This window comes from Molothrus ater, chromosome Z, assembly GCF_012460135.2.
Source record: "Molothrus ater isolate BHLD 08-10-18 breed brown headed cowbird chromosome Z, BPBGC_Mater_1.1, whole genome shotgun sequence".
NCBI classification, from domain to species: domain Eukaryota; kingdom Metazoa; phylum Chordata; class Aves; order Passeriformes; family Icteridae; genus Molothrus; species Molothrus ater.
Window position 1 is genome coordinate 61,960,829 of NC_050511.2, and position 21,233 is coordinate 61,982,061.

The 21,233-nt window shown below is 36.8% G+C and overlaps 1 protein-coding gene across 3 annotated transcripts; it reads left to right on the plus strand.

The window, feature by feature from the left end:
• The first annotated feature begins 446 nt into the window (after positions 1–446).
• Positions 447–21,120, plus strand: CARNMT1 (carnosine N-methyltransferase 1). 3 transcript variants are annotated; one of them, XR_004982071.2, is made up of 8 exons: positions 447–803; positions 3,241–3,436; positions 4,358–4,521; positions 11,711–11,851; positions 15,791–15,969; positions 16,951–17,060; positions 17,963–18,066; positions 18,343–18,430. XR_004982071.2 is itself a non-coding variant. In XM_036403436.1 (8 exons), exons 1-8 carry the CDS (start codon positions 472–474, stop codon positions 18,442–18,444), a joined length of 1,332 nt encoding a protein of 443 aa, XP_036259329.1. In that variant the 5' UTR covers positions 447–471; the 3' UTR covers positions 18,445–21,120. The 3 variants fall into 3 exon arrangements, 2 of the variants coding, with proteins under 2 accessions (XP_036259329.1, XP_036259327.1); XM_036403436.1 differs by having other exon boundaries at positions 16,951–17,064; positions 18,343–21,120; XM_036403434.1 differs by having other exon boundaries at positions 17,935–18,066; positions 18,343–21,120.
• Positions 21,121–21,233: the final 113 nt, after the last annotated feature.

Genomic DNA, 21,233 nt, shown 5'->3' on the forward strand with positions numbered 1-21,233 from the left:
TGCAGAGTGGGAAGTAGTGCCTCTTGTCAGCACGGTGAGCTCGCTGCCCCGCTGCTGCCAGCAGGGCCCGATGTACACCTGACCCCAGCCTGGAGCGGCAACCGGGCGGAGGGGCGGCGTTTGAGTGCTGAGCCGGTACTTCTGTGCCCGGGTAGCCCCGAAGAGCTGTGCATCCTCCCGGTACGCCCGACGTATCTCAGCGCCACTGCCGCCCGCGGCCGAACCCGCCGTGCCGCTTCCCACAGCGGGGCCGGGCACCGCGCCACAGACAGCGTCCCCTGTGATGCCAGGGGACGCCCTGCCTAGCAGCGGCTCCCGACCTCCGTGACACGGGCGCGGGAGCCCCGACTGCTGGATGCGCATGCCCGCCCCGGCCGCTCCCCCCTCTCGCGATACCCTCTTGCGCGGGGCCGGAAGGGTGGCGGTGCGCGTGCGCGCCGGGCGTGCCCGCGGGCGCAGGAGGCGTGGGGGATGTCGGCCACGTGCGCCGTGTCCCGGAAAGCGCTGCTGCCAAGGCCGCGTCCCCAGGGCGAGAGGGAGCCGCCCGCCAAGGTGATGCGCAGGGGACTCCGGCGAGGCCGCGAGGAGGAGCGGGAGCAGCTGCCGTGGTCGGGAGAGAGCGCGAGCGGCATGGGCGCGGAGGCCGAGGCGGAGCGGGCGGCACCGCTGAGCGACGAGCGGCGGAGGCGGCCGCCTCTAGAGCCGAGGGCGCCGCCGACGGCATCGGCCAGGGTGGTGGAGGAGGAGGAACGTCTGGAGCGGGAACATTTTCGGAGGATCATCAACGCTTTCCGCTATTACGGGTAATTGAGGCCTGCCCTCTGGGCGTGGGGCCCTGCCGGGTCCCTCCGCTCGCCGGGCGGCCGCCGCAGGGCTCGCAGCTGCCCCCGGAGCGCGGCGCTCCTGGTGCGGCCGGCTGCCGATCTGCGCTCCGTGCGCTGCGCTCTGCCGGGCCCGCGTCGGCAAAGAGCTTCTGCCCCGCTTCCTTTCAAGATACGCGCACAGTGGCCTTGATACCTGTCAGTTAGAAAGCGTAAAAGAAAGCTGAAGACATAAAAGACACACTGAGAAGAGTGTCTTGAGCTCTCTTAGGAGATAAAATGCTCTGAGACGCTGTACAGCCTAGAAACCAGCCTAGAAAACAATATTATTTCCTGCTGGCAAAGAAGCGCAGAATGGTGTTTCGATTATGGGTGGGACTTCTTGAAAGACATTTTACATTGCAGAAGAGATAAGACCTATTGTTAGGGATTATGGATGTCGTTTATTAATAACATCTGTTGAGTCAGAATTTGCTGGCTCCACAGAAATGAGCCAGCGGTGGTGGGGACACCTAGTTTTAAAACTGAATCCATTTTAGTAGACAAGGAAGCAAGTTATTCGCCTTGCAAAGTAGTGGAGCCTGGCTGGAAAAGTCCAGCCAGGAAGAGTGTTTGGTAAACCGTTTCCCGTTTCTGGGTTTAGGAAGCAGGTTTGTACTTCAGCTAAGGAAGCTGCATCATGCGGCTCATTGCGATGTGCTGGACCCTCTTTTGGCAGTGTAGCACAGGCATAATATGTACATGGTAGTGAGATTCTTGGTAGGAGTGGGTGATACTTACATAATTTCTTCTGTTTGAGGTTTGTCCATGTAAGTTTCATTGTCTTTCAGGACGAGTGTTTGAGCAGGAGGTTAGTCTGAGTGACGCTTTGATGTCTCTTCCAAAGTGAATTCTCTAATTCAGTTTGGGCATATTGAAGACCTAGTTAGTTAAAGGTATCTAATACCGATTGCTACTAATGCAATTCCGACCTATAATTTATTTATATTAGTGGTATAATTGCGCCCTCAGGCCTTAGAAGCTGGGAATATCCTTCTCAGCCTTCTGCTGAGCTGTGGCATTGGGTTGCTTTTGAATGCTAGTTTCAGTAAAAACATAAAAAAAAGATGTGATTCAGATTTCCAGTATAGAGTTTCAATGAAATAATCTCTGTCTGAAAGAAATAATTCTAAATTTAGGTGAAATGGCATATCTTGGTACTTAATAAATGGCTTTTTTCTTTCCTCATACAGATATTTCCAGTTAACTTGGAAACATCTGTTTGAATAAGACAGTAACACACTTTCAGATGAACCCAGATCTTGTTCTTGTCTTCTAGACATAAAATAACTTCCTTGTTTGTAGTTTTTGTGATTTCACTTACTTGTTCTGCTAGATGGTTGTAATTTAGCATAAAAGGGTGGAGAATAAGATGTTTTTGAGCTAAGCTGATGTGCTTTTTGTAGAGAATCAGTTTATTTTTTCTCTCTTTTTTTTTTTTTTCTGTTTCTGGTCCTTGAATGTAATTTTAAACCAGTGTAGCTATTGCACTGAACAAGCCCTTCTCAGTAACACATGAATGAGATATTATCTGGTCAAATTTCCAGAATGAGGTTGTAACTAAAACACCAGCAATTGCAGCTGTCTCTCATAATGGCTAGGTTTTTCAGCTTTGTGCTGCTGTATGCTGACACAAGATTTAGGAAACTTCAGTATGACTTGACCGGCTAAAATCACTTGGTGGTCAAAAGGGTCAGTATCTCTTATTGAATTATCTCTCTAGAGTTGCCCTGACTGTGCTTTGCTACTATACTTCTGTCAGTTTAGACAGAAATCAAATCTAGCAGAATCTCAGAAAAGTCACCATTTTTATCAAACTTTTATCCTGGGGAAGTGGAAAATTATTTTTAGCTTGCATCAGTCACATGATCATGTTCACAGTACTTAGGAGGAATATGCTGTTAAAAGAAGGTAGCTTAGTATCTTAGTGTGGCTGCCAGAACTCTGGTATCGTCCAGCTGAGACTTTCACAATTCTCGAAGCAATGGATTTTGAGGATCCCAGTTCTCACTCCACATCTTGTTATTTCTGTAACCGAAGCTTACCACTGCATTCAAATTCATTCAATTTAAATTGGATTTGTGAAACACACTTGGAAGATGGTTGGTTGTTAAATTTTATAGATCCATGTGCTAAGGTGATCACCTGTTCTGGAAATGAGTGGCTGAGGATGAAAGAGTAAGGAGGAGAGGATAGTCCTCTGAAACTGGAATGTGTTAAATAGAGTGGTAAGGTAGAACTAGAGCTAAAAACAATAAAAAATTCTAGAAAACTTTCACTTTCTGTGTATAAAAAAAAGAATTGTAATTGGAGTAGTTTAGAGTGAACTGTTTATGTGTCTGTATATTGTTTCTAAATATTTAAAACTTTTGCTTTTTAGAACGAATATGCATGAACGAGTGAACAGAACAGAGAGGCAGTTTAAGTCTCTCCCAGCTAACCAACAGAGTCTTCTTCCTCAATTTCTCCCTCACCTTGACAAGATCCGGAAGTGCATTGATCATAATCAAGAAATACTACAAACCATTGTGAATGACTGTGTTCATATGTTTGAAAATAAGGAATATGGAGAAGATGTATGTTAAAATGGACTTTTTTCTTGCTCCAAAATTAGTTGCTTTGGGATTGCTTATATGCTTTGGGATTTTCTACAATTGTTACTAATACCTCAGACCTACAAATTTCTTTTGCCTTCCTTTTTTATTGATTCTTGTTTGCTCACACTTTTCTCACTCTTTGTCTTTCACATTTTGCAGAGCTGATGCTTAATGAAGCTGTTTGTTGTTAGTTCTGTTAGTTACACTTATGAAAACTGTGAATCTGGCAAATCATTGTTTTTACTCCAGAGTTCTAGCTTTACCCTGGTTACATTTTAAAGTTATTTTTTCTGTTAAAGATATAGAATATAAGTAATATTGTCTGTCTTCATATAGCTTCTTATATGTCTTATATCTTCAGATAATACATCATTATAAATTGGTTGCAATTCTAGATTGTAAGTATTTTAATGTTGTTATTTGTATACACTTTTTTACTACTTCACCTACTTTCTATCAAAAAAAAAATTACCCCAAGACTTAAGGGACTGACAGAGATGAAAACTGAAGTCCTCCTTTGATACAGGCAAGATACAGTAATGGGCAGCTCTAATGTAAGCTTCTCAGTTTTGCCTTACAGTATCTAAATCCTTTTTTCAGGGTATGCAGTTCAGCCTCTGCACTAGCTAAGCCCTGATCCTTTCCTGAATAGGGACTACCAATTGTACTTTGCTGTGTATTGTTTGGTATGGAAACTGGACTTTTGAATGCCAAAGAGAGGCCAGATATTAAGGTGGATTTAAGCCCAGGTCTCAGGAGTGACAGGGAAGTGCTTTGTCAGCTGATACTTAGAGCACTTCTTGCAGCATGGCCTTCTTCATAATTTGCTTTCCCCCCTGCAAGACTCAAGATATTTGGTATATTTTCCACTAACTTTTTTTTTCTCTCCACTTTATTCAGGGAAGTGGGAAGATTACACCAGCTTCAACATTTGACATGGATAAATTAAAGTCCACATTGAAGCAATTTGTGAGAGACTGGAGTGAAGAGGGAAAGTCGGAGCGGGATTCTTGCTACCAGCCAATTATTAGTGAAATTATAAAGAACTTTCCAAAAGAAAGATGGTAATAGTGTCTTAAAGCTTATATTTATGTGGACTTACACTGTTGCACAAATCTAAAACAGTTTATGGAGTAATGAAAAGCTGTTTCAAAAGTAGAGAATTTTTTATGAACTCAAAAATGAACTTTCTTTATTTTTCAATCAAGAAAGTTTTTTATTTCTAATACAAGATGTTGGAAAAGAGTATAATCATAAACTTCACAAAGTAATACCAGGTAAACCAGTAATAATTTTTTGTTGTTGTTCTGCAGCTGGGTGTGACAATATATGTAAATCTTTCAAGTAAGAGACTTCAGTAGGTTAGCTCAGTTGTGCTTAATGAGGGAAGGTTTGCAGGTTAGCAGATTCTCAGAGTGTGTCCGCTGCAAATGCAAGGAAGGACTCTGACAGCAGGAAGTAAGACTTCTGCTCTTCATTGTGGAAAGAGGGAGGAAGACTTAACCTCTAGTGCAGTTGCACTTAATTGCACTTAATTGCAATAATTTACTCTGAAAAGAGTAAATTCTAACCTTAGTTTCAGACAGCTGTTCTAAGACAATTCTGAAAGCTTAGTTGCACATGTGAGGGTAATTTTGTAAGTATTGGCTTGTTAACAGTGCCAAAATAGTGATTGATGCAGGAGTTTTAGGTCATTTAAGTGGAAGCATACTAGTAAAGCCTCAAAAGGTTATAGTGCTGTAAGAATTCCATGTTTGTTGGTTCTGTCCATTTATCAACCCAGTCATCTTAAAGTGCATTTTAGTTTAAACTTAGTAGTCTTTTACAGTGGGAAAATTTGAGAATTTTTATTCATAAGTGTAACAGGCCACTACGGAAGTTTGATATAACAGGTCATTATTGTGTTTTTTCTCTCTCAGCAATTATTAATAATGCTCTTGCGTGAATCTAAAAAAGTCTCTTCCACTAGCCATCGTTTAGTTTCATTGGTAAAGACAGTTTGTGGTGGGAGAACATGGAATGTAGATGGTTTCTATTTTGCCTTGAACTGATTTACCTAAAGATACATACACCTTTTAGAATGTTTCATCTGCAAGTGAATATTCTGCAATTTTTCTAGTGCTAATGGTGCCTTACATAAGATAAAAAAATGAATTAAATACTGCAGGTATACTTCTGACGTGTAGATCTGTAGGAAAACTCATGGTTATTTTTCCAAGAGGTCATTCTAATCTCCAAATTAGCAATGCAACTTTTTCTCTTGTCTGCTAGCTGTTAATGTATTTTGGTTGTGGCAGAGGTAGCTTTTGTCAAATCTTAAGAGATTTCTTAAGAGACTGAGGCTGGAAAATCTTGACTTTTACGTTTGTCATCAATGAATTCTATTTCAAAACCTTCACTGATATTAGGAAGCAACATGTGGTAACAGATGGGGTGAATCTGAAGTTGACAGCTTTGTGCTTCTTTACAGGGAATTCTCGTGGTTGTTGGACAAAACTAATGTGGCAGAGTGTTGCTCCCTATTGTGGTAGCTCTGAAGTACCATTTGAGTTTTATTTTGTCTCTGCTGAAATCTCAGTACATCACTGTACAGATCAAAGATCTCTACTACAAGTTTGAGTTTGTCAAACAGCATTTTTTAATTTCTAAAATGTGTGTTACTTAAGTTATCATTGTGGAGCTGTTGTAGCACTTTGGTAAAACCCTTTCTCAGTTCACATATTGTTAGCTACTATGTTAGCTCACTCATTTTTCCTGGTGACGGAAGGCTCTCCTGGTTAGGTGCACTTTCCTTTTTGAGGTAACAAGCAGAGTCATATACTATCAAGCTTAACTGGCAGTTCCATTTCATCCTTGTGCAAGAAATAACTTCCCTGGCAGGGTAGCTAGGTGGTAAGTCTGGTTTTTTATACAAATTTTATACAAACTCTTCACTCTCCAGTGACAGCACCTGAGGGAATGGCATGCAGCTGAGTCAGGGCAGGTTTAGGTTAAATATCAGGAAAAAATTCTTCACCCAGAGGGTGGTTGATCACTGGAACAGGCTCTTCAGGGAGATGGTCACAGCACCAATCCTGTCTGAGTTCTGGAAGTGTTTGGACAATATTTTTAGGCACATGGTATGATTCTTGGAGTGTCCTGCATAGGGCCAGGAGCTTGACTCTCTTACCCTGACAGATCTTTTCTAGCTCGGCTAGAGCTAGAGCTTTTCTAGTCTGTGATTCAGTGATCTAGGAGTAGACAGGTTTTTTAATTTTGAAGAGATTGATGGGGCCTGAACTGACCACAGTGAGTTACTCTGTCTGTTGTGTATAGTGGGAGAGGACTGACCATAGACTCTAATGTGTGAAAGAAAGCAGCCTGTAAATGAACCTCAGAATGCAGCTTTGTATTGCTTTAGAGTTTCCTATTGTAGCACAGAGCACTAAAGTCTCCTGAAAGAATGAAATGAAAGTGCAAGAGGAAAACTGTACTGGTGAAAAAAAAACTTTTTTATAAATGTACTTGGTGTTGAAAATGATAAATAATTTTAAACTGTCAGTGCTGGTCACTTTTTACTTTATAAAAGGAATTGCAGTTCTCATCAAATTTGTAATACTCAATGGAATGGTACATTCAGTTTCTAGTTAACGTAATTTGTTGATGTTATTAATTCCATGCATTGGAATAATGTGAAAATGGAGTTTAAATTTTTGAAACTACTGAATGTTTCACTCCGTGCTTGCACACCTTATAGCTTTGCAGTTTGCAAAGTTGATGTGTATGGGTTCAGTTGGTGTGTAAATAGCAGGAAAAGCAGGGAAGTGTTGTATATGCTTGCTCTTTGGGAGGTAGAAGTAGTGCAAGCAATGGTTGAAAGCAGCTGTAAAGCAGGATAGTTATTTAGTAGGTGCTACTTATCATGTGTTATCATGTGTTTCAGTCTAGTCTTCTGATTAGGCTGTCATCTAAAGGTAAATTAAATGGCAAAAGCTGTTCCTGCCTCTTTCTGCTTAGCACCTTAACACAGAATCTGTAAGCAGAGTCAACAAAGCAGTTTTAAGTATATCCCATGAGATCAGGTCTTCCTGAACAGCTGATAGATTTCTTGCATTCTTCATGTTGGAATATATGTTTCAGCTTGCAGGAGCTCTGTACTATTTAAGTTTCTTGGATTAGAATGAACGTACTTGCTTTAGGAGAAAATAGTAAAACATAGATACATTTTTATTTATCTGTGTATTTTTGAAGCATTTTTAGGGAAGTATTAAGTTGAAAATCTAAATAAGCATACTCGTAAATTTTTTTTGTTTCCCTTTTTTTTTTGATCATCTTGGTTTCTTTCACTTCTGGTGTTGCTCTTCCTGCTTAGGTGAAACAATGTAAAGATCATCAGCTTCTTGTCCAAAAGAAATCTATGAAATAATTAACTTTTTTGCTAATTATCATTCCATGGCCAAAACCAAAGTACTTAGGTATTTTTTCCAGTTTTCTCATAAACTAGACCTCTAGAATGAACTATAACTTAAAATTCATCTGTGTCATGCTGTCCAGCTATCAAATGTATTTTCCAAGATGCTGACAGAGCAGCCCAAAAAAAAAATTGTCAGAGCTTAGTTTTTACTTTGAAAAACAACTTATTAGTCCTGAGCCTGAGCTTGACTATACTTCTCGAGTGTGCTCAGTAACATTTATAGTGGTGTTGAAATTTCTGCTTTATTTGAATTTTATTTGACTTTATATGAAATACATTTGTCCTTGCAGGTCCTTGTACTTAGCCTAAACTTTGCTTTACACATTGGATTTAAGAGCAAATAGATTGTCAGTGTTACTGCATCACTCGGTGCTTTGCAGGTCTTTAAATGAAAGTATATAAAACTCAGCTGCCAAGTTCAGAGAATTACTCTTCAAATGATTGTGGTGTTTAGCACTTGTCTTTAAAAACAAAATCACCGACAATATGGTTGAAGTAAAATAACAAAATATGGAATACTGAGAATTGGATCTGTTTATTTAAATTTATGGACCTCATAAACACTAGGAAAGGAGCCCCACAGTATGTTCCTATGCTGGTATTTCTACTGATCAGAAGCCCATCTCAGTGTGAGATATGTATTTATTACTTCATTTGATAAATTGAACTGCTCTTTTTAGTTTATGGAAATGAGGATTGTGTTTGTTCAGACACTTTTTTTTTTGCTGAGCACGTTTACCCCTTCAGCACCATTACTTTTTTTTTTTTTACAACACAATAGACATTAAATAAGCCTCCATTTTTATAATGTTTAATTTCCCCCTTTTAAAAAGAGCACCTTTAAAAAAGTTAAAATCTTAATTAATATCAATAGTCTTCTAAAAGCTGAAAATATATCACACTGAAACATGCAGTGTGAAAAGGACATGAAAGATTTGTTTCTGATATTTCTCCATTATTTTTTTAAAGAGGCTTCTGCAGTTTCAGTAGTTGAGCTGCATAGTATTGTGCAGCCCTCTCTGCTGCCTGGCCAGCACCTTTCCCCACACCTGTCAGATTAATAGGCTGATGCTCCTTCCCTGTTGGCCCACAGGTATTCAGTGCGTACTTGTAGTATGCTCATTTATGTTCCTAAGCACTGCTAGATGTGTGGCATGGAAATCCTGTCCTTGCTGGCTGGTTGGAGGGTAGTTTTGCTTATGGATCACTTTGGGTTATTATGTTACCACAGTTGTTGGGGTTTTTTTAGTTAAATTTGTAACTGCTGTAATCACGTAACAACTAGACAAAAGCCTATTTTCTAGCCTCTTAAAGGACTATAGCCATTAAAAAGCAGTTTCTGTGCAGTTAAAGATTTTTAGCTATTATAAGGGCTCAAAATTAAATGTGTTATTCATTAACAGTTTGTCACAAACAGTTCAAGTCTTGAAAAAAGTGTTAGACAATTTTTTTCTAATAAGGGGACACTATCAACAGTAAGTTTGCCACATACATAATTTCTCAGTCTCTAAATTCAGAAGTATGCTCTCGGAAAGTGTCAATGTTAGTGGACTGAGATTTACTTATATTGTCTTTTATTATTAGATGTGCTCTGTTGCTGAAATTAAGTTGGTGGCAGGAGCATTCTCCAGTAACTGATAGAAATGATATTGCTAACAAATTTCCAGAGTTTAATCCTTTAATAAAGGTGCATATGAAAGTGCAGTTAAGTCTACACTAGAAAAAGAGAATAGAAAACTATTTTCTAAGAGAGAATTTGGAACATCTGTTTAAAAGTACAAAAACTTTATATTGCGAATGAAAAGATAAAGACAACTACGGGCAATTTAAAATCAACTCACTTGACTGATAGAGATTTTTTCTTGTTTCAGAGTGCATAAAGGTGCAGATTTCAAAATGTGAATATTGAAATTTTATTTCTTTATCTGTGTATTTTTGAAGCATTTTTTAGGGAAGTATTAAGTTGAAAATTGTTGCTTTAAGAAAAGACTTCTAATCAATGTTTTGTAATCTTGAAAGTAGTTTATGGCTTATCATCCCATTTATCACAGAAGTGTCCACATGGGGTTGCTAAAATCTGTGTAGAGCTAGTCTAAGTATTTCATAAATAAAGTGAAATTGTAAGGAAATGGAGAAATAGATTAGGTTAGAAAATCCGTTTGGAATAATGATGTACCATTACGAATAAGAAAAGCTGTAAGATAGATGTTTTTTTGGCTTCTACCAGAACGCACATTTTCTTTTTCCTTCTTCCTTCCTTCTTCATCTTTTTCCTTCCCTCTTCCTATTTTCAAAAATTTCATATTGAGCATGTAGTTTTCTCCTGAAGTATATTTTTTTTCAGTAGGACTTTGTGCTAGCTTCTGGTTTGCCCTGTAGAAGAGAGGTAATGAGAACCCTTGCCTCTCAGGAGTGCTCTTAAGTAATAACAAAGTCTTGATTTCCAGCTTCTTGATAAGTCAGAAAAAGAGCCTGGATGTATAATGGAATGGAAATGAATGGGATGATTTTCCATTTCAGAGACTTCACTAATTAGATGATGAAATCAAAACTCAGAAGGCACTGTTAAAACTGTCTTGTTAGATTGTGTGGCCTTTAGAAAAGAATAATACTTCTGGTTTTGGGTAATAGTGTTCAGAAATGCACAGCTTTTAGGATTTATGTAACTCCTTTAATCATCTTCATGCTTGTGTGGCACCCTTGCTCTTTTGAACCCTTCTTGGCATTCTGAATTTTTAAGTCAAAGGCTTCGGTGCCTTTTATCCTTTGGAACTGCTGGTTCTGGCCTCCTTCATGTACTTGCTTATACATTGGTAGGTGTTATTTTTTGTCTCTGGAGGTTATATGCAAAACAGTGTCAGAAGGTATATGAATATTCATACCTCAGTGTATGAAATCGTGAACTCTTGGAGTCGTGTTTATGACTGGAGACTGAAAAACTATTTCCTTTGAGATTAAGTATCTTCAGTTTTGCGTGCGAGTGGTTTCTGTTTTACGAGTGAAGGTTTGATTGCCTTGTGGTGGAGGTGTGACAGAATATGTATGTATTTCCTTCTCTGCCTCCAAGAGAAGCAACTCCTTTTTGAGATTCTTAGTTCTGTTTGTTAGTTGCTCCACTTAGGAGAGATTTTAAGTATTTTAATGAAAACACTGCTGGATGTTTTCTGGTTGTCTTCAACTTGATGCCTAGTTATGGGTAAATGGTTAGAGAGCTGCAATGTACTTTGATTTAAGAAATATGTCACTTACAGTACTTTGGGGAAACCAGTGAGCAGCATATGAAGAACTCACCATTGCTGGAACAGTCACTACTTCAAGGTTTTTACATTCTGAATTGTTCATCAGATTTTATGTTTTTATTTCTTATGTCAAAATACTTGGGATTTTGTTGTTTTTTTTTTTTTATTACAAGGTAACAAAAATATGTCTAGAATGCTTTCTGATTATCAGTGGGGCTTAAAGAAAAATACATTGTGCTATATGATGATATTCTTCAGTTCACTTGAGAAATTTTTGACTGGGTAACTGTAGAACTTTTAAGGAAAACAAATTGTGTATAGCATTTATGGTCTATTCTGAATGAGGGTTGTATATGTTCTTTTGAGTAATTTCTGTAAATTATTTTGACTGTACAATTAACCAATCTGATCAGAGCAGGCTCAGTTTCATTTAAAAGTGAGTCATACAGGAAGCAAAATACATTATCTAAGTATATGGTGGGGAAAATGTTTGGCTGGACCTTTAAGTTGTGTTAAAGGGTATCAGATAAAGACTTAACTATTATTTTTGTTCTGTTGCAGGGATTTCTCCAAAGTTAATATCCTGGTACCTGGTGCTGGGCTAGGTAGATTGGCGTGGGAAATAGCTATGCTCGGTTATGCTTGCCAAGGAAATGAATGGAGCCTCTTTATGCTCTTTTCTTCTAACTTTGTACTCAACAGGTATATAGCTTATGTTTTACTTGCTGAATAAAACCTAGAGAGGCAAAATTATAAATGAGAGAAATCTGAATATATATGTCTCAAAATAATAGATTTACAAGTTGTACTACAAGGCACACATACTCAATTTTTAGAATGCTTTAAGGAAAAAAGTCTTAGGGATAAATGGGGAAGGAAGTATTGTATCTGAGTCATTAACATTACAGGAAGCATAGCTTTCAAGTTGTGAGATTTAAAATCTAAATTGTACAACAGATTTTCTGCAAAATTTTGATTAGGTTTTATGATTTATTTCACATCTGTTTCTGTGAAATGGACACCTATCTTACTATTACTGAATATGGGCTAGTAAATACGTCCATGTTATGTAGTGGTGGTGTTATGCAGTGGTGGTGATACCTGTTTAAAAAAAAAAAACATCACCTTCCGTACTAAAATTTTAGGCACTGTTTTGACAAGAAAAAGAATAATTGAAGCATGCTGAGCAAGACGTTAAGAGTTAATAGTTCCACAGTTATGCTCAGATAATAAATTTAAATGTAGTAAATTTCTTGTTACAGGTTTTACTTAAAATGACATTTCTGTATTTGGTATTCTGCCCCTTGCATTGGAGTTACTGTTTTCTAAATGACTTCGTTAGGGAAGAAAAAAAGTTAGCATATGCAACTGTTCTCTTAAGAAATAGAGTGGGAAAGCTACAGGTGGGCAAGTATTGAAAGAGGTCTGGAGGGTGTTTTGCAGAGGGGGGGGGAGGGGGGCAGTTAGTCCAAGTTCACAAAGGCAGAATTTGACACTTCATTCATGAGTCTGAAATTATACACCTTTGCTGAAAATACCTAAACTATTGGCTTTTTTTCTGTATTACCATATTTTTTACCATATTACCATTGTTTTGGAGACTGTTTTATAGACTGATTATCCATGGTGCACTATGATGCTCTTGCATCTCACACAGCTTACTATTCAAGAACAAGGGGAAAACACTGCTTGGTGTCTGCTGAGTATCTGCAGTATAGCAGTAGTGCTTTGTGTGATGATAATAGATGTTTACTGGAGGTTCATTTGTTCTTTTTTTCTTGCATTATTCTCAAGTGACTCATTTGGTGGTGTAATTGTATATTACAATTGATGTGACTGATGCCTTTTAGCTACTAAAAGAAAACTGTTATTCCTCTCATGCTTTGAAATTTCAAAGCAGCATAAAAGCTTTAATTTCCCATCTTTTGGAGCACTGGTCAGCAGTAGCAGAGGTTAGTTGACTTCACGCCTACCCTCTGATGACATGCTTCCTTGAATAAAGAGTCTTTGCCTATATGTGAAATTATCCTAAAGAATCATGCTTCACTAACAGTAGTAATTTTAGCATCTAATGCTCATATAGTGTTTCCTATGTAGGAATGTACTGTTTATGCAGGATATTTAGCAAAGAGGTGTATATGCATTAAACTTGCTAACAATATGAGATTTTGGACAGGAAAATTGAGTGTTGTGCAACTGCTGTAGTCTTTATCTTATCAGTTATATTGTTATCATGGAAGAGAATACTGCTAGCATGACTGAGTAGCAGTCAATTTAGTTGAAGTCCAAGCATCCCTTTCTGCCAGATGTAATTGTGGGCTTGATGTAACCTTCTGTTATAAAGGTTTTAGGGACTTGAAGATTCTTTCAATTTAGTCTGAAGTAGTTGTTCACAGTTAGCCTTCTGAAATGCACATTTGCTATTCTGAAAGAAACAGCAGTGATTCATATAAGCTGAAGATAATACCTAAAGAAGAGTGGTCAGAAAAAAAAAGAATTTGCCAGTGAGTTTTTAACTGTAGTCTGGATTTAATTTATACTTATTTTTAGTTTATAAAGCATGAGGATTTTGTTCATCTGTGCTTACAGTTTTACAGCTTTACCTTCTTTCTCTGACAGTGCTTTATATTTAGGAAGACAAAGTACTGTTTTGAATGTCAAGCATTGCTACAGTAGGCTCCTAGATGTGGTACATTGGCTTAATGCTTCTGGGTGCAAAGTGATATTTGCTGATTTTTACACATTTTGAAAAAACCTTTCATATCTCTGAAATAGTGAACTTTTGTTACAGTGGATAAAGCTGCAGGGTATGGTATGCAGAGTGTGTGTCACAGTGTAACTGTGGTCACTGTAAATATCTGAAATTATTTAGAGTTTGTTATTCTGTTGAGGAAACTCTAATTTGAGAATAAAGTGACCCTAGACTAACCTGCAGTGGTTCCAAGGCTGCTTCAGTCATTGTATGGGACATCTTGCTTTCCCTTGTGTGCCTAAGGTTCTTACATGGTGTGTTTTTCTTCTTTACTTTATGGAAAGAATATAATTTTGGATAAATCTTGACACTTGGAGGAGACTGCTAGTTGTGTTTGTTGCTTGTCCATTAATGCTTTAGGATGAAAACAGTTAAGTTACATTTTTATGTGTATACCAGTGGTGAGTAGTGAGATTTGACCTACCCATTTTTTCAAAAAACTGTCTTTTAAACTGAATGTTGAACAGTGAATACCCCACCCCTATGGAAAATAATGAAGTGTATCAAACTTAAATATGTTGCTTATAATTGAATGTGTATTACACATCTTTTGTTGTAAGAATGGAGTTGCCAAGGACTGGAATACTTGGTTTTGAAGTAAAAATTGTTGAAACTGGAAATGGAAGTTTTCAAACTTGTATATGAAAGAGATTGCTATTTTCTATTAAATTGGAACCGTTTCAAAGTCTCTGTGAACAATAAACTCCTTTCTAATATTTTCTTTTAGTTGCTATTGTAGTGGTTAGGGGGCTTTTTTGTTGTTTCATTTTGGGTTTGCTTTTTTTAACCAATTACATATGTCTGGTATTTATTTATACATGAAGAAAGTTGATGAACACTATATACTGCTGCTCAAGTTTTAGTTTTTTAACTGATAAAATGAAACAGAGATATGAAATGGAGAAGGTAAAAAATACTATTTCAAACACTTTATCACAAATATATTCTAATCAGCAGCCAAAAGAGTGCACTTTCTATAACCCAGTAGATTGCTTGCAGTTTATGAAATGCTTGATTATATGTATTTTGTGAGACAGATATGTCCTCTGTTGTCCTTGAAAGAAAATGGATTTTTTTTCATTTTCTAGTTACAATTACAAACTAATTTACAGGATGGTGGGAAAAGCTTCTTGTTAAACTTAAATGCTGTGTTTTATAACTTTTTAAAATATGAATCGTTAGTCATGTCAATCCAGAAACTCTGTTTTACAAAGACATCTTTAGTTAGCATGATTGCAAAGATCCGGGTGTTACAAACTTAAAATGACAACAAACTTAAAATGACCATTATTGTGCTAATGCAAAATGCTGCTTATTTATATTTTTAATTCTTAAAACATCTTTTCAGTCAGCATCTGAAAAATGCTTTTGTTTAGCAGTGCTTCAAAACTTCCTATAATTATGGTTCAGAAAAGTCCAGAATGATGATAAACATTTCCAAAAAAAATAATGGAACTATTTTTACTTTTTGTTTGTTTGTTTGCTGGTTTTGGTTTTTTGGTTGTTTTTTTTTTTCTTTTTTTTAATAGGAAGAGAGATGATCCAGAAAGTCTCAGCTTTGCAGAATATAGCAAATTGCAAACTTCATTAATCTTACAAAATAAGCATATGTGTTTTGTTCTCAGCAGAGAAATAAGTTGGAGAAAATGACAAGAAGTCATAAAAGAAATTTCTAAAACCTGAAAAGGCAATTCCTTTGTAGTAGTGATTTTGTCGGATTAAAATTAGTTTTTTTTATCACTTCATTTTCATGGGCGTCTAAAGTGTTGTGAACTAGATTAAATTTTCTGGCAAATATGGAGCTTTTACAAGAACTTTGACTCTTATATTTCTAGATTCTAGATAAACAATTAGTTGAAACAAATTTTGCTGGTTTTCATATTTTGCAGATGCTCTCAAATTAATTCATGTAAGCTTTATCCCTGGATTCATCAATTTAGCAATAACAGAAGATCTGCTGATCAGATACGACCAATTTATTTCCCAGATGTTGATCCTCACAGTCTTCCTTCTGGTTCAAACTTCTCTATGACAGCAGGGGATTTTCAGGAAATTTATTCTGAGTGCAGTGAGTAAATACAAACTTCTAGGCTATCCATGTAACTGTACAGACTTCCAGAGTATTTGGGACAGATTATGAAGAGAATCAAAATGTATCTACCAATATTAAGTATAAAGAACTAGCTGTAGCAAGATTCTCATACTCAGAATATTTCTCCAGCTGTATCAATAGGTCTATTTCTTACTCCAAATCAGCTCTCATTCCTAGTTATAGCAAATGTGGACACATCCTTGTCTAACAGATCTTGCAGGAACCTTCCCCACAGCTGCTTAATTTTCTGAAGATTCTATCTTTAACAGTAGAGCATCAAAGACTGGCATAAATTAAGGCTTCTAATACTTTTTATTCACAGAACTTAAAACTTTTGCTATTTCAAGAATACCTGTTCGGAGAAAAACAGGGAGACTCATGCTTTAAAAGGTAGACTTCAGAAATCCTGCCTGTTGAATTGACTAGTTAAAAACAGCTGGGGAGATGTTCAAATACTGAGTAAAATGTTTTAAAGCTAAGTAACTTCTGAAAGTACACTTTAGTGCAGACTTGTATTGTTCTAGATACTAACTAGGGAGGCCTGAAATGATTAGGGATTTTTGCAGTTGTATTTTTAACAGTTGTCATAATTAAATTTATAGGACAGGTGAGCAATAGCATACTTGGGGCTTCATTTGTGTATAATTTTACAGAATACAATATATATATAATGTATGAACAGTTTCATTAAGTGAATGAGTAGTAAGTATATGTAATATTGTAGTCTGTGTATGTGTACATATACACATGTGAATACAGGCCAAATAAACCCAAAGTTAACAGTTTTTAATGTAAACCAAAATACTTATTAACTTGCATACAAAATCAAGATCCTTCAGCTGGTTTTAGTTGATAGTGATTCTGAGGGTATCAACAAATACCAGGGTTAAATGATGAACTTTTACAGGATTAAAAGCATTGAAACTTATCTCTGTATACTTTGCTCTTTTTGTGCAGATACGTGGGACTGCGTAGCAACTTGCTTTTTCATAGATACAGCACATAATGTTATTGATTATATTGATACTATATGGAAAATACTAAAGCCTGGAGGAATATGGATAAATGTAGGCAAGTGTGACCAGCTGCTCTTTTTGACTTATTTTTGATCGTATACTTGAGAAGTGTGTGCAAATAATTGTGTCTATGCAGCAAACTGTATAGCTAGAAAAATACAGGGCTTGGAAATGATCTCAGAAGTTATCAAAATACACAAGTCTGATGTTTGCTAGTTACAATCAAGTCAACGCTGTGATTTTTAAATAGGCAAATAAATCTTGCCAGTGGCATGTTTTACATTCAGTCATCAAGTGTTTGTTTTTTGACAAATGTCTTATTCTGTGGTGATCTTTGCTATTTTTCTAAGAAAATTTAACTTTAAAATACAACCTTGCTTTTCTGGGTTTTTTTCCAATGTCTAATTGGTACTCTGCCTTGAAGCAGAAGTTTTGGGAATGCGATGTGATTGGAGTCTTCCATGGTGAAGGAATGTTTGACAAGACACAGGCATTAAACATTATGCACAGTAAAAATTGGTCAATTGATTGCTCTCTCAGTCCCAGCCAGTCAGAGTGCTAGCAGAGCTTTTAGGCAGACTTAAATATTCTCAGCTATGGAGACAGCAGTGATGCTTGACTGAAGAAATTTTAAGATACAGAAAACCAAATCTGTTAGGAAATGTAGCAAATTGTTGAATTAGAGCTAAAGTAATTAGTATTCATTATAAGAATCATATTCAAGTAACAGCAATATGTTCTTTTATCAGTATTTATAGAATGATAGAATGGTTTGGCTTGGAGGGGATCTTAAATATGATCTAGTTCCAACCCTTCCTGGGCTGGGAACCTTCCATATTTTTGAGTATATGAATCTGATATAAGTGTTTGTTGCACTATCAGTGTGTACTTTTGACTTCTAACACATATTTTGTCTTTTTGGTAGCCATTTCTGTTGTATCTTTGTACTTCAGGTCCTCTCCTTTACCATTTTGAGAACTTGGGAAATGAACTTTCCATAGAATTAAGCTACGAGGATATAAAAAATGTTATCCTGCAATATGGATTCCATATAGAGGTAAGAAGATAGTGTAGTTTGCAGTAACCAGTATTGTTATGAATCAGACAAACTGCTTTGATTAAACCACCATGAATTTCATTCAATATAATGGCATATATTAATGACTTCTAGGAGTATTATGTATCTCACAAATTACCTGCTTTTCTCATTTTATAAGAAGTGCATAGATAAACCTCATAATCAAATAACAATATAGCATTTTCTTGTATAGTTCCTGTGCAGAAGCTGTCTTGAAAACTGCTGCTGTCTTGAAAACTGCTGCTTTCTTTTCAGGTGGAGAAAGAATCTGTACTGTCAACTTACACTGTGAATGAACTCTCCATGATGAAATACTACTATGAATGTGTGTTGTTTGTGGTGAGAAAACCAGAATAGTAGTGGTTTGAATAGGTTAATGAGAAAATAATGTTGGTTTGAAAGCTAGAAATGAGAATAAAATCGTCTGGTGATGTATGGACACAACCTCAAATCAGTGGTGCCTTCTTGTTCCTAAGAGGATATAGATAGTGTCTATTTTCTTAATATCTCTATTGCTATTCAGACATTTACTGCGCCATGGATATTCATAATACACTTGTGAAAGATTAAATGTTCACATGCACTGTCTTTGTGCTTTGGAATGCATTAAATAAAAAAGCAAAAGTGTTTTCTTGAGAAAAAAATTTAATGTTTGCCATAACTAGGATAATTCTCTGCAAATGCTGCCTCATTTTTCATAGATTTATAGTGCTTTTTTTTCCTACTTGATGATATTAGGAATGCATGGAGGTGCTTACTGTACTAGCTGTATCACTTTTAGAGAAGTGTTTGTAAATGTATACTTAAATTATGAAGACTGAAATGGTTCGGAAGTGGTAAAATTATTATTGAACAAATAAATTAGTCATCAGAACTGTTAGAGCATTTCCTGTGCAACTGAAGTAAAGGAGGATATTCTACAACTTCTGATCTTTGGCTGTACCACTGTTAAAGGTTTAATCAAAAACCAGAACTGATAGGAAATTAGAATTGCTACATGAAAGCAGAATACTGAGTGAAGAAAAAGCAGACCATCAGAGAAGCAGTATGTTAACCTCAGTTCAGGAAAACACTGGTCTTGATTGATCTTAATGTTGGAACTGAAATGTGTTAGATGCTTTCCTTCTTGAAATAACACTGATTTTTGAGTCATCTTCTACTATTTAAGATGGAACTTTTAATGTTGATAAACATAGCTGAGTTATCCATGCCACATGTAGGTAGTACAACATAAAAAATACCTGTCGGAGCAGTGAAGTTACATGTAAATATGTGCTATAACATAATTGCTTACACCTGAGCCAGGATATGGCAGGCCAAATGGTAGACAATTTCTTTGTAACTTCACTTTACCCTTGTGACTTCTTGGTTCCTCCTACTAATGTGTTTTTTTTTCCCTAACAGATGTGGCTTAGGTGAATATTTAATCTACAAGTCATGATACAAGAGGCTGTCATGTCACATACAATCTCATGTCACTTTGAAGTTATGTAAGAAATGAGAAAAACCCTAATTAGCAGACACTAGTCTGAGATGAGGTGTCATGTTAGGCATTCTGTTTGCGTAATATATTGATTACCTTAAGTGCCATTTGGATTCATTTTCAAAAATACGTTTAAAATATAAACCATTATGATGAGGGCTGAATTTTTTTTTCTTCTTTGGCTAGAAGGACACTGGTCAGTATGTTGTTTGTTTCTGATTATTTTTTGTCCTGTCTTTCATGGTGATGTCCTAATCATATCTCTTTAATAGATCTGTTACTGGCTTTTCAATTTTTCTAATCAAGGCCAGAAATTTGTGCCTTTACTCCTAAATTGAAAATCTGCAAGGAGGGAAAACAAACCTTTTTTTAAAAAATATTTTCAACGCTGCATAGGAGAGTGCATGCTTGTGTATGTTTCAGTATTATGCTCCTTTCTGCTCAGAATCCTGATTGAGAACAGAGGCTTCTGAGGCTTCTGCTCTACAGAAGCTTTTAAGTTTGGCTTAAGCTACTCTTCTTTGAACTCTCTTATTTTTAAAAGTGCATGAACTGTCGAAGTTCTACTCTGTTCCAAGGGAGATGTGTTTAAACACTGCTGTTCAACAAATAGTTAAAAAATAAAAGTCCTTGTGTGGCTAAAAGTAAAAAACCATATGCTTTAATTTCCACATTGTACCATTTAATTTTTGAGAAAATTTGTGATTCTTTGCTTTCATTATGCTTTCTTCTCTTAGGTAGAATATGATTAGTAATTTACTTGAAATAAGACAGAGGTTAGCTGAATGTCAGTTAAGCTGATGCTGAGTAGCATACCTATCTGTAATAATACCCAGTTTTTGCCCCATACACTCTGTAACTTGAAATGTGCTGTTCTGTTTTTCAAAAAAAAGCAGTGGAACTCTTAATTTATGGTTGAGTGTTAATATCCTGTGTTCTGGTGGTTTTTTTCCATACCACTCCATGTCACAGGTGCCATTTTTGTATGTTCTCCGAAAATATTTTTGCATATGGTATAATACAGTGATATGCTTTTATTTCTGATCTAGAAAATGCAGGGGATTTTTCAAGAGCATTCTGCTTTTAAATTGCAACAGTCACATTAAGAGTTGGAAGCAAAATAATCTTGTGAATAAGCTGTTAGTAGTGTTTTGTCTTCAGTCCCATTTAAGAGTTCTTAGAATTCGCCACTTGTACTGTAATGCACAGGAATAATTGCGTATTATAGAATTTGATCATTGTTTTATTTAGTTTTATATGGAGGGGGAAATGCTCAAGGTGTTCGTCAGCTAAGACTTTATTTTAAGTCACTATTTAACTATACATGGTAACAAGTGTAAAAATGCTTTATAATCTTCAGTGTAAAACTTCTCTATATGGAGTTTGATAAATGTAAAACGTCTTGTATTTTTTTTAATGTGTTATATTCTAAAATTGTTGCAAAGATGGTAAGAATGGGAAGTTTCATGTCTCTGTGTGCACTTCTCATTGTTTAAAGTGTGTGTAATGGACTGGGTTTTTTGGATATTAAAGATTGCTGTAAGGCTTGATGTCTCGCGTGTTTGGTTCCGTCCTTCACTGCCGCGTGAGGGCGCTCTCTGCTGCTCCCTTCCCGGCGGGGTGGGGGTTCGGCTGTGCGGGCGCTCCCGGGGCGCTGCCCGCT

Coding starts and splice junctions, on each gene's coding strand:
- CARNMT1 (XM_036403434.1), top strand. CDS start 472: ATGTCGGCCACGTGCGCCGTGTCCCGGAAAGCGCTGCTGCCAAGGCCG. Junction 3,437..4,357: donor ATAAGGAATATGGAGAAGAT/GTATGTTAAAAT, acceptor CACTTTATTCAG/GGAAGTGGGAAGATTACACC. Junction 15,970..16,950: donor GGAAATTTATTCTGAGTGCA/GTGAGTAAATAC, acceptor CTTTTTGTGCAG/ATACGTGGGACTGCGTAGCA.